Genomic DNA, 13,819 nt, shown 5'->3' with positions numbered 1-13,819 from the left:
AGCTAAAAACAGGAATTGGCCTGTTATAGCGCCACCGTGAGGCTGATTTTGAGGAATAAATTGTGGCATGTCGTCCTCGGCCTAGTGAAAATGTGCGTGTATAATTTAAGGGAAATTGCACACTGTGTTTGTGATTTGTGGGCTTTTTTCGAAATGGACGAATCGCGTGAGCTTTGGAAGCCAATCTTAGCCAATCAGGATGGAAGATGGGAAATGGTGCCGCTCCGTGTTGATCACATGACTATGGAGATAGTGTATACCGATTTGCGTGAAATTTGGATAAAATCTGAAGGAGTAATAATGTGTTTTACATATGTCGGCCTCCTGGTGGCGCTATAAAGAGCAGATGTGAAAATTTCCAGGCAAAGGTTTTTCCTTGGCCTCTAGGGAGTTGGCATACAAAGTTATCCACAGATCCGTGCAGTTAGAGGTAAAAACACTTTTCGGCCAGTTATAGCGCCACCTTGAGTCTGAGTTGTAATTGTTCATGTGGCATTTTGTCCTCGGCCTAGTGGGAATGTGGGTGCACAATTTCACGGAAATCACGCGATGTGTTCATGATTTGCAGCATTTTGTTTGAAACTGAGCACTCCTGTGAACTTTGGAAGCCAATCTTAACCAATCAGGATGGAGTCTGAGAAATCTGAAAGACCGGTTTCGTTGAATGGCTCTAGAGAGACTGTGTACCAATTTGCGTGATGTTTGGACAAAATCTGTAGGTGTACTGTGCAAAAACTTTTTTTGCACAAAGCGGCCTCCTGGTGGCGCTATAACAGGCCGTTGTGGAAAGTTTGGGGCAGAGGTTCATCGTTGGCATCCAGGGAGTGTGTGTGCAAAATTTGGCATCGACCGGATTAACGGTGGCCGAGATTAGCTGCTCACGGACACACGGACGGACGGACACACACACGGACGGACGGACACACGGACGGACGGAGTGCAAAACATACTCTCCCCACATGCCTTCGGCCTGGTGGAGACAACAACATACATGCAACGTGAATGGAACATTTAACAAATGCATGCTCATGATAGTGAAAATAACGATTGCATGGACATGCCATTACATTAGTGTCATGATGTATTGGAGGGCATTATGGTTTTTACTGTCACAAAACCCCATACAGGCAGGCTTTGTCCTGCTGTGTGAATTGATTGAATTGACGCTGTATGTCTACTCACTGTACTATATTATGTCCTATAAGTACCATGCATGTTTATGTCCTCAGTCTGGTTCAAGGGGGAAATCATTGTCATGATCAATCTCTGCCACAAGGACTCGACATTCTGGTCTTTATCCACACAAAATACTTATAATAGACAGATGACATTATCCCATTTGATAGCTTGGGACAGAGGGAGGTGGTTGTGAGCTAGGGTGTGTCTAGGGTGTGTCTCTATGACATGCTGCCAGCCCCAATTCATACGATAGGAATGCCAGCTGTTCTATAGTTTCATTTACACCCAAATGTTGGCCGCCTGACTAGTGTGTTCAAAAGATGCTCTTAACCCGAGGCTATAACAGAAAGCACAGTAGAAAATCCAGTCACTCCAGCAGCCAGTGCATGTAGTCACATGTGAGCGAGTTGATTCATTTATTATCCAGTTATAATTGTGAGCTCTAAAGTGAAAAAGGTTTGTTAAACACATAACAAAAGGCTACAGTTCAGGTATAGTCCCACAGGTCCAGACAGCTGCTATCGTACATTATCAGTCGATGTTTAGGTAAAACAAACGCATCACATTTTACTGAGGCATCGAGAAAACACAAACCACATTATGAGTTGTCCATGCTAGGGTTTCCACTGATGGGAAAGGAATGTAAATGAAGAGAGAGAGAGGTAGAGAGAAAGAGAGAGAGAGAGAGATTTGATTTATTTTTCGTACAATATCCCACACTTTTAAAGTACTGTCTTTAAGAGGAAGCTGCATTGCATTTCTCCTCTTCCTCTTCCTCCGTCTCTTCGTCCCCCACTAGAGGAATTGATGTCAGAAGCGTGTCAACGTGTACTTCCTCGTCATCAGACTGTATGACAGGGGTGCTGGCTCCGCCCCTGCTGGTGTCACTGGAGGCAGATGAGGAGGTGGAGGACATACGAGACTTTGTTGTTCCCTGCTGCTGACCCTCCTCCTTTTTCAGGGTAGCACACTCCCTGTAGACGACCTCGGCGTCCTCATCTTCCTCCTCCTCCTCCTCATCTTCGTCTTCCACATCTGCAAAGACAGAGAAGAGCAAACCGATAAGAAAGAGATAAGACCAAGAACTTAGTTTCAGTTCAGTGCTGTCGTTTATGGGGACTCCCTCCCTGTTTCGCCCAGGTGGGCATGGTTATTATTATAACCTAATCCTAACCTCACAAAAAACTATGCCTAAATCTAACTGTTGGGGACAGGTTAGACAGCTCGATGGGTTGCTATGGTTACTATGGTCACGTGGTGTTGGGTGGTATCAGACAGGTAGTAAAGTCAGCTGTTCATCGGTGACATTTCATGAATGGAAGGAGAGGGGGTGAATGACGGGGAAGTCCAACTTTGCTGACCGCTTTATAAACGCTTGTCATGATGCCAAATCCATTGTTTTAACTACCTTTAATAAATGAATAAAACGCAGTACACTGGAGAAGTGAGTCCTTGGCATGCAACGCGTCTGGCAGTACATTTCCCCGCTTTTAGCCTCTCGGTGGCTTAATAAGTTAGTCGCCATACACTAACCTTAACCCTAAACCTAACTTCACAAACACTATGCCTATAACCGTAACCTTAACCCTAACGTCACATTATAACCTTAAAACCACGCCCACCTGGGCGAAACACCTGGGAAAGAGTGAGTCCCGTCAGCACAAACCGTGGGTCGGGACTGAGGACCCAAACGTGGGTTGAAGGGAATATAGGCCCTTTATATTATCTAATAATGACAATGAGGTGTGTAGAGTAGTCACGCCTTGCTCAAAGTGTGTAGAGTAGTCACGCCTTGCTCAAAGTTTAAATATAGTTGACTCTGGTACTGTAGGTAGGTGTGTCGGCCATCACCCACCATACAGAATGGCAATGCAATTATATTAGCCAAGTAAAATAACTACCTTTTACTATCAAACTTACTTTGATACTACAAACATCTTGCCTGGAGACCTTGTTTTGGTCCAAACATATTGTCTATTTGTCCTGAGTGAACTGTGTTGACTCTCTGTGTGCAGTGTGCACAAATGGTTCATCCCTTTCTTTAGCATTTTAATTATTAAACAGCATTGGCTGTTGTCAGCATTCGAACAATTAATTGTCAATTCATTCTGAAAGTACTACAGTGGGTTGTGTCGCGGGAAGCATGGTTCGACATTTCTGGGTCATTTTGCTGAACAAGTTTTTGCACAGCATCAGTGATGACAGCCAACGCTGTCAGGTGTAGTCCTAAGTAACCTAAGCCTGGGGGTTAACAGAGGGCAAATGAAAGCTTTGGAACATCCACTGATCTGTGGCCAAAACCACAGCTTTGAGCCAGGAGATTCTCATAAATCTCCTGCACGTATCCCTGTTAACGATGAGTCATAAAATAATGGCATTCACTCCCTATGTAGACAGAGTAAACAAGAGGATGACATTCAGATTCAGTCACTTCAGAGTTCATTATACGGCATTTGCATTTAAAAAGTGCTGAGTCTTGGTCCCGGTCCACTTCTGAAAGGGTCCAAGTGTGAAAACACTGAGGGTGAAAGGTCAAGTGTTGTGTAGCCCCCTTATTGACATGTTGTAGCTCTTGTATGGTCTAGTAGTCACTGACCATTCATGACTTTCACTAGACTCTAGCGAAAGTGTGCATATGGGTGCTGCCAGATTGAGAGCAAATTGCTTGTTTCTTTTAATCAAACAGAAAAAACTTGACTTAATCCTAAGAGTCAACATGGGATCAACATGGGATCATGTGGACCAGTGCAATATCAGGTTGACATAATGGGAGAAGCAAGATCTATGCTAATTTATAGGCATACAGCTTTTCTATTAATTACTTATTGAAGAGCAGCTCAGCAGTACAGTAATGGAAAATATTCAAATGCATTTACAGTAAAAAAACTTTTTTCCAGGAACAGAGCTTACTGTTTGGTTTTTGTGATACAGTTTCATATAAACTGGTTTCTGGCTCCAAAAACATTCAGTCCAATAGATTAATTTAATATTATTATTATTTCTTTTGACATTGTATGATATGTTGAATCTACTGACTTTATCATTCCGACCAGTTGAAACGTGTGGAATTATTCAGTGCCTGAAAAGTTAAATAAAAATGTATGGCTAAAAACAGCATTGAAGCTCAGTGGAAGCACTGTGACTCTCAGAGAGAACACTAGTAAATCTACCTGGAAGTGGGGAGGCCACGTCTCCGTCGTCCACTCCAGAGTTGAGGAAGACGTCCAGGGCCTCCTGGTCAGTGAGGTCCATCAGGTCCATCTGCTCCAGAATGTCCACGTTCACCTCCATGGATGAGATGCTACCGATTGGAGCTGTGTGGACATTTTATCAGAGAATAAAACATGAATGGATGCTGCTGTGTAACACCGTTGTCCATCCTTTTGCTATTTTATTTAGCCTATTAGGCGGATATTATTATTATAATAATACATTATTTTAACTATGGAATCGCGAATTTCCTGTCAGTGTGATATACCCCAGGTGAAAGAGCACGTGACATCACGTGACATCATCAGGGATGGAGATGCCGCGCCCGGCAGTCGGCGAAAACTAGAGTTCTCAACAGGCCCGAAAATTAGGATCTTACCCCCCCATGCCAAAGCACCAGCGCTCGCCCAGCAGTCTGCTGTCACCCAGGCGGATATGTTGATCTGACCCCCCATTCCAAAGCGCCAGCGCTCGCCCAGCAGTCTGCTGTCACCCAGGCAGATGCGTGCACGCGACCTCGCCCTTCAGGTGTCTTACTGGTGAATTATAGCATTATAGAATTATTGTTAGATAATTCGTGACTCGTGAATGATCAAGCCTATTTCAAAGGTCACCAGCCAAAATGGTTGAGAACCACTGCTCTAGAATAGCCTGGCTTGTTCAGAAGGCTAAAATACACTGAAACTGACAGTAGATGAAGTGAACACAAAAGGCCTTGTGTTCACAATGCACAGATTACGCTTATAGTAGCCTACTGAGACTCCCGACTCCCGAGCTGGTCTGAGTACGGTTTCCTTTAGATGGGTCTAAGAGTTCTAAGAGCTCTAGAGTTATTTTTTGTAGTTCACATATGGGTGAAAAAATATCTCTCTGTCCAGTCAACTTCTTTCTGTTCACAACAGTGGGTTGGCACAGCAGACAATCTGCTGTGAACTGTACTCTGTACTGAAGTGAACTGTACTCACACCACCTCCCGAGGTGGTCACTTCAGAGTTCATTATACGGCATGTGCATTTAAAAAGTGCTGAGTCTTGGTCCCGGTCCACTTCTGAAAGGGTCCAAGTGTGAAAACACTGAGGGTGAAAGGTCAAGTGTTGTGTAGCCCCCTTATTGACATGTTGTAGCTCTTGTATGGTCTAGTAGTCACTGACCATTCATGACTTTCACTAGACTCTAGCGAAAGTGTGCATATGGGTGCTGCTTGTGCATGGTCATGTGTTAAGTGGTATGTAAATTGATGCTCGTTGGGCAGTAACACCTGTCTCTTGGGTTCAAATTTCTATCCACTCTATCTATCCACTCTACACACCACTATATCAAACACAGGATGTCAGTACAAATACCTATTTCTACTTGACTTTTCTTTTGCATGTTGTGTGACGGTTCCCTATATTATGATATATATTACTCTGGTTGTCTGGTTTTGGTATATGTTGTGTTTACCCTATAGTAACTTTCCAATATGATTGGGGAGCAGAGCTACTAATGATGATCAGCTCGCACCTGGGCCCGGGTGTCGACGCCCTATAAATGCCTGCTTCCCCAGTCTTTCCCCAATTCTGTTCTTTTCATTTGCCCCCTGCACCTTTTCCACCATGCACACTTTTCAACATTTCTGTTAATACATACAACATGCACACACATACATTTCACTCATGCATACACGCACTACACCACTGATTGAAGTCATGGCACTGGCAGATGCTAATATGTTTCATTTCATAGATGGCATACACACATAGGCTACATTTCAAAAAAATCTAAACACGATCTAGAGTTGCATTTCGGCATACAGGCAGGAAACTCACGTTTCCTAGTGCTATCAATTTGCAGATGAGCAGAGGAGATATAGACATCCGTGTCACGCTGGTAGACTTCTTCGAAGAAGCGCTGTCTCTCTCTCAGCTTGAGATGCTGAGTAGAGTCATTGTTGTCCAGTGCCCTCTGACAGTTGCTTGTCCCTGCTAGAACAAAAGAAGGCACATGATGCAGACAAACTATCAATGTCTGGTGACTAGGGTTGCCACCCGTCCCTTAAAATACAGAATCGTCCCTTATTTGAGAATTAAATGATGCGTCCCTTATTGAACCAATAAGGAACGCAGTTTGTTCCTTATTTTCCTAAATAGCCCCTACACGTCAACACTGAATTTAACAATAATGAACAAAACAAAACACAGGAAGTATTAAAGTCAGCACAATTGTTCTAGCGGGAGGCACACACTACCTAAAGTAGCCTAAACCAGTGGTTCCCAAAGTGAGGTCCGGGGACCCCCAGGGGTCCTTGAGGGAGTTCCAGGGGGTCCCCAGCTAAATTATAGTTTGTAACCAAATGGACCCTTATGGGTCTGTAACTCTGAGAGTGTACAAATGGAACCAAATGGACCATCAGAGTTAAATTAACATTGATTTTACAAGATGAATTGGGGGTCCCAGAGATAGAAATGCCATTAAATGGGGTTCTGTAATATCTGTATACTAATGCATGTCAAACTGGTACTTGAAATTAAATGGGTTGAGAATCACTGTGTAAAAATCTTCTCTTATGGGGGTCGCTGGCATATATTTTATAATGGGCTGCTGATGTTATGCTCATTTGGAAAATAAAATTCTACTTCAAAAGTTGTGGATAGCATACCATAAACAATAAGTTGAAGGGAAACTTCAACTTATTGCTTCGACTTATTGCTTCAACGTATTGCTTCAACGTATTGCTTCAACGTATTGCTTCAATTTATTGCTTCAACGTATTGCTTCAACTTATTGCCGGCCTTGCCGCACACGCCAAGGCCGCGGCAGGCGTAAAGAGTGTACCTTATTTCAAGATCTCAAAGGTGGCAACCCTACTGGTGACCTGCAACCAACACTACAGGTGTCAGTTGTCAACAGTGCAGTTCTAATATGAGACCAGCAGAGGGCATTGAACCCACAATTTAAATCTGACATGGCATAGAAGTGCACAAATACATCTTACTGTAATCATACTGTCAGTGTGTATACACTTTCACTGGGACCAATGAGCTGACACTTTCATGGCACCTGTGTGTGGGTGAGACCGTGTGTGTGTGTGTGTTTGTGTGTGTGTGTGTGTGTGTGTGTGTGTGTGTGTGTGTGTGTGTGTGTGAACTTCTTGTTTTGTACAGTATGTGTATAATGTGTATGCACGTATGCAAGTATAACACATTAATTAAAATACCAAACTCAAATGCTTCATTACAGTGCGGTTCGAAGAGAGACGGGCGTGCACACATCTATGAAATTAAACAAGGCCACATAGCCTACTGTAATGTGTCTACAGCCTTGAGTGCTGTCTGTCAATCAAAATCAATACTCCAAAAGTCCTTGAGGCGGCTTGCACTCCGAAGCTAAGAGGCCCGCCAGTCTCCTTGGCACATATTCCAACCGTTGGGAACTTTCAACCATGCGGTCTGCTCTAGTATACAGCATTGCATTCCATGTTTGTTGCTTCAGACGTCTGTTGAGTGTGTGTTGCTGTTCCAGAATGCTGGCTGCGTTTGACTGGACAACAGTCTGCATACAGAATGATACACCACAGAGAGTCCCAAAGAGCAGTTACTCTTGGATATGCTACAAGCAGCAAAGTTTCTTCTGATGATGATAAGGCTGTACAGCTTACGTTATGTAAACCTCTGAGCTCTGGCACTGGATCAATGGGCATATCTCCTTTGAGACACTACTCGCACTTAATCTCTGATTCTGCCTCTCTAGCTTTCTTTCTGAAAACATGAAAAGTAGTTGAGGAGAGATAATGTGGATACAACCAACCCACGTACAGACTCAGCTCCCCATCCTCACTGCTGGGCATGTCTGCGTAGGTAGGAGCCAGGAGGACAACATTTACAGTATGTAGGCCTATCTCTATCTGCTCATTTTCTTCACAACTTATGACTTTTTCTACCATCCAGCTATGTACAAAGTGTAGATGGTCTCTTTGTACATAATTTTGTTATCATTTTGTTTTTGTTTTTTTATTACCCAAACCGCCTTTCTGGTGTTTAAAGCTGCTGTAGTATGCCACCTGTATATCTCTTCAGGAAACAATAAAGATTTATCGTTAAAAAATTTATAAAAATAGCAATAATGAATAGGTGAATGTATTCTTACACTGCAGGCAGTACTTACTTAGAGTAAATAAAGTATTTTTTCAATTCAAAATACCACAAGGAAATCTTAGATTGCGTCATATAAGAACTATGTTCCAAAAGATCCACAATTCTGTCAGGTGTGTGACTGTTGTTTTAACATCTGTGTTTGGAGAACATTTTCTTTTCTTATACACTTTGGCTGAAAGTACTTTTTCACCGTACAGTTAATGCTTAATCCATATGAGTAAAATTGCAGGGCTGAGTTGTTTATTTTTGGAACACATCTTGACATGATCTTAGATGACCCGATGGTATTTTCAATAGAATAATTAACCCTGGGATCCAGGGCCATAGTGGCCTCTAGTTGCAGTGATGTCAGACTTCGCTTCCCTAGGCAACTTCAAAGCTGGCCACATAATGAGATAAAAGTGCAATTATTAAACATGAGTCACAGACTCACAGTTGAATGGGACTAAATGCTGTGTAAACTCATTATTTATTATCATTCATTGACTGCATATGATGCAGTGTAAAACTATAGTGACCCAACCACAGCCACAGGATATCTGGACTCTCATTGCGTGGGTATTTAACAGCAGCAGACTAGCTGGACAAATCTCCCTTGGCTGCTGAGAATAACAGAAGGGAAAGAAGCAATGATCACATGAAAGGGATTTTAGGTGGGCCAATTAAGGAACAGAGACCAGCTATGTATTTTAACTTGTGCTTTGTGAGTGTGCATGCAGTGCAGGTTTGTGGGATACATAAGAGATGGGGAGAACTGCAAGCAGGGCATTAAGTTGGAACCCCTTTTGGTGTTAGCATTATGTTATGCTTTAGCTATTGAAAAATAGCATATCTACAAGCTCATAGCGCACCACCAAGTGGCGCGCTACGAGCTTGTAGGTCTGCTATTTTTGAAAAAAACGACTGACAGAAAACTGTCAGGATGTAGAAGACATTTTTAGAATCTGATCTCAGGTCAAAGTGGGTTAAAATAACGAATGATGGGAGTCTTGGGAGAGGTTCACAGGAGGTACAAAAGGTCAGGGAGAAGGGGCAGTGGGTCTTGTCTACACGGCATTCTGCAGCTCTCATTCGAGGATTCTCAGAAAATGATATTGTCAATGTGTCAGATATTGGATGGAGCCCGCGCACATCACAGGTTTAACCCATTTTGACCTGAGATCAGATTCTAAAAATGTCTTCTACATCCTGACAGTTTTCTGAAAAAGCTATGTTTCTATGTCAGAATTCTGACAACGTTTCGATCTATTTGATCTTCATCAGGTCATGTGAACATACACAAAAGTTTGTACTTTATAATAAGGGTGTGTCCCCATCATCCAATCAAAACACCACATTTTGGTGCCCATCCTGTCACTGCAGGTGCACAGTGCACACCAATTAAAACCATTTTAAAACCATTTTAAAAACTGTCATGTATATTGTCAATATGTCTGCCATGTGCTTACACAATACTGCTAGTACCAAAATAATATCCTTTCAGATATAGGCTACTGTTCACATTTCACAAAAGCTTCACAAAAGCTATACAGGAGAGGAGAGGAAATGATTTTGGAAGAAAACACAAAAATTAATACCCTTTCTGATTATCCAGCCTAAATGGGATTCTAATATATAACCACCATTATCTGTTATGCTTGAAATTAATTTCATGCTTTAACTGGACATTATTTCTTTCATCTGAGGATAGCAGTCACATGACCCAAACCCACAGGCCAAGTCAGGGCTCTGACTACACACAATGTAATTCAGAAATGTCAACATCAATATAAAATCAGGGACAGAGTTGCTATGAGTCTACTAAAGCCATGTTTGGCAGACACGCATACAGTGTATACGTCAGTGGAACTTTAGTGTAAGTGAGATAATCAAGTTATGTGTTTTGGTTACATGTTCAGTTGCATTGAGCCCTGATGTGGGCAAAATAATACACATCAGCATATGGCTGTTAACTTGAAGATGGACAGATAATATATTATTTGATTCTAATCTCTATGGTGGCTAATGGTTAATTGAAGCAGATCATGCCTGGCCTGAGTCAAACTAGACATAGAGCTGCTTGTGTCATAGGTGCTGTTCTTGGAACCAAATGTAGGAACTCAGGACTCAGAGCCTAACAAACCAAGGAGGACAATTAACAATGACTTCCTTAACAAACACATACATCACAAGCTCACACAAGTCAAACACACTGGACTACAAGAAAACATCACTCTAACATAACAGAACAACACACTGTGTTGAACTTTTGAAATGAACCAGAACGAAGTGACTCAGACTCTCAGGCAGTCTTTGAAGTCTCTGCTCGTTAGTGGGAGTGCAACCACATTGACATGTCAAGGATATTCATAGCATCATTAAATATCACTCAATATTCCTTTTTAACATATTCTATTCTGATTGCAATTTATTGCAATATCCCAAACCTCTTTTTCACAAATTGAAAACAAAAGGAAAAACTGTGTGGCTGTAGACAAAAGCATCTAGAACAGGGTTTGTCTGTCACACAGCTCAAGCTGCTAAACGTGCTTTAAGTCATGAAACAGAAGCACCTCCAGCCATGAAAGCCTGAAAAATGCTTGGTTAAAGTTAGTTAGTAGTTTAAAATGATGAAAATCTCTGTTGAGAGGCCTATAGATATGGGTCTGTTAGGCCTAGGCTATGCGAGTATGGGTATTTTCCAAAACCTATATTTGTGTCCTGCCAACACTACAAAAGATATCTGTGTCCACACATAAACGCAGAAACGCATTTAAGGAGAGAATCACTGCAGTAGCAGGTTTCAATTGTATATTTGATTTTATCTTTACATTTATTATTATTTATGAGGTGCCAAATACATAGGTCTTGTATTGCCTGTCAGCATGTGTGCATACATCTCTGCAGACCATAGAGAACTTAATTTGATTTATAAAAATCGGTTGAAAAATCTTTTTGGGCTCTGGCAAGTCCTGCACCGAAAATAATAGCAGACCTATAGAAGTGTCATGTCCGCAACCAGTTGTGAGCTTGTAGAGTGGCTATTTTCGCGGTGTATAAATAAATATGTCACGCTATTCATACAATGAAGCGTTCACATGTGCACCTGGTCGGCAGGCACAGTGACGAACGAAATGCAGTCACGGGTGCATGCGCCCTTTATTACCTAAACAGGAGAGAGATGTGCCGGCATGCGCCTTGCGACTGGACATGACCCACTGCCATAGTAATTTCATGTAATTTCTGCTCAACCAACCACACTATTTGATGCGATTGCATTCTACATTTCTCTCTCTCTCTCTCTCTCTCTCTGCATGACCATGAAATGGAGAGAAAAATACGACATGTCCATCCTTTAGGCGATAGACATGTCGTAGGCGATGAATGCATGATTCTCACATCCATGTGGCATGTGCACTGGTATAGCAGTGCACTGGTATAGCATGTTGGTCAGACCAACTTTGCACACGAGAATAGGTTCACATGGCTATGCACACGCAGGGCCGGATTTACAGTAATATGAAAACATGAACAATCGGATAGATGCGCTTCTTCTAAATAATGGCGCTACAGTGCCAGCAGATGAGACAGATGAAGACATCTCTTCACACTACTCTGAAGTAGAAATGTAATCGGACACTGAAGCCACTGAAGACAGTGGCTTCTAAACATCCTCGTTTGTCTCATTTTGAGCAGAAAGGACTAATATGCGTGTGCACATGCACAATTATTATTATTGGATTAAATGACAGTAATTAAAAACGAGATTTCTCGTTTCTCGAGGGTTGTGGAGAAAAATAATTTGTCTGTGTCCCTTGGCAGAGATTGTGTTAACCTCAGTAAAATGTTGGCAAAACCTAACCCTATTCCTAAACCTAACCCTGAACCTATTTCTAACCTTATTCTAGTAAGTAAAACGAATACAAGAATACAAGAACTTCCCCACCCACCGCGAGCAGTCGGCGTGAGGTCGGTGTAAAACAATTAGGGCGTTTTTAGGGTGAGCCTTCCGGTTACCACTTTATCTATTTTCATTATCATGAGTGACTCATCAGACAATATCAGTATAACTATTATTATTATTATAAGTTATACTATGAGCCCTACTGAGCGCCTAGCTCAAGCATTGTGACATGTGTAACACATGTGAGCCGAGCTGGAATCATGTTGTCTCACAACTCAGTCCCTGTGACATCCCAGCATGCACACACTGCATAATTACCTACAGCCATGTTGTCTCTTATATAACGCTGTCATCATCCTTTAAACCACGGACCTACACAGACTGTGCAGCCTGCCTGTCAAAGTATGTGCGTGCATGCGTGTGTGTGTGTGTGTGCGCAAGCGCGCGTGTGCGTGCATGTGCGCGTGTGTGCTTGTAGAATTATTGTGCAGAAAGGAAGAAAAGAAGAATGGACACATTGTGCACGTTTAGAAAAAGAAAAAAAGCAGGTAGAGGGCTTATGCAACCTGAACTGTACTGTCACGTCAGTGATATGAGATGAAGGCTTATTTGTGTCATTCGGGATCTGATCGTCTTTCGTTCACTAACGTTACGCAGATAAATATGCCCTCAGCAGAGACTTGAAGGTAGGGTAAGTGATATCTTAAAAATAATTGTTAAAAAGTTCAATCACTATACTGTACATACAGTATACACTACACTTCTGATAGTAGTCATTGCCATAGAGTCTTTGTTGTAACAGGGGTCTCCCTGTCTCTCCAGCTCTATAATAAACAGAAAATACATTTTCAGGTATACGTATATACGGCTGGGTATGTACTGTATGTATGACGGTATACTCCACCGGCCAATGAGGGACCAATGGACCACTGGTCTTGATGACGTAACTAAAGTACATTTCAAAATTGGTATAAGGTCAATAGGGGGTATGTATCGGCTGGGTATGTATGTATATTGGTGTCCTTCAAAGGATTTAAACCAGAAGTCATACCGGACAGTATAGACGCTGTATTTCAAAGTAGCTTATATAGGGACTCTATAGGGAACCAGAAAGCCGAGAGACGGCGGAGGGCTTTAAGACTAAAAACACCACTCTTACCCAGACAGACAGTAGAGAGCTTTGAGTTTTTAGTCCTGCACTATAGGGCTCCGGCGGGGACATGCAGGGACAGAGACTCGGACAAGGACTCAGACAGGGACAGGGAGCTCCATACAGTAACGAGTCTAAAATATTTAGAACAGCAATCATACCGGAGAGTAGACACTATACCCCGCACTGTACTTCAAAGTAATTTATATAGGGACTCTGTATAGGGACCAAGACAGCCGAAGACAGCAGAGAGCTTTAAGCGCA

General features: G+C 42.3%; 1 protein-coding gene across 1 annotated transcript in view; it reads right to left on the bottom strand.

Annotated features, from left to right (window-relative positions):
• Window positions 1-1,661: 1,661 nt before the first annotated feature.
• The window catches only part of LOC310861577 (uncharacterized protein), an 18,693-nt gene continuing 6,535 nt past the window's right edge, over window positions 1,662-13,819 (bottom strand). The window contains exons 2-4 of the mRNA XM_083769076.1: window positions 6,198-6,353; window positions 4,350-4,493; window positions 1,662-2,214 (exon numbers count right to left, since the gene is read on the bottom strand). Coding sequence (XP_083625202.1) covers window positions 1,916-2,214; window positions 4,350-4,493; window positions 6,198-6,353 — 599 coding nt within the window. The 3' untranslated portion in view covers window positions 1,662-1,915. The remainder of the gene's footprint in view (window positions 2,215-4,349; window positions 4,494-6,197; window positions 6,354-13,819) is intronic.

This window comes from Protomyctophum parallelum (genome assembly GCF_964188405.1).
Source record: "Protomyctophum parallelum genome assembly, chromosome: 7".
Lineage (NCBI taxonomy): Eukaryota > Metazoa > Chordata > Actinopteri > Myctophiformes > Myctophidae > Protomyctophum > Protomyctophum parallelum.
Note: the sequence above shows the minus strand (reverse complement) of the source record. Positions and strands in the feature narration are given on the sequence as shown.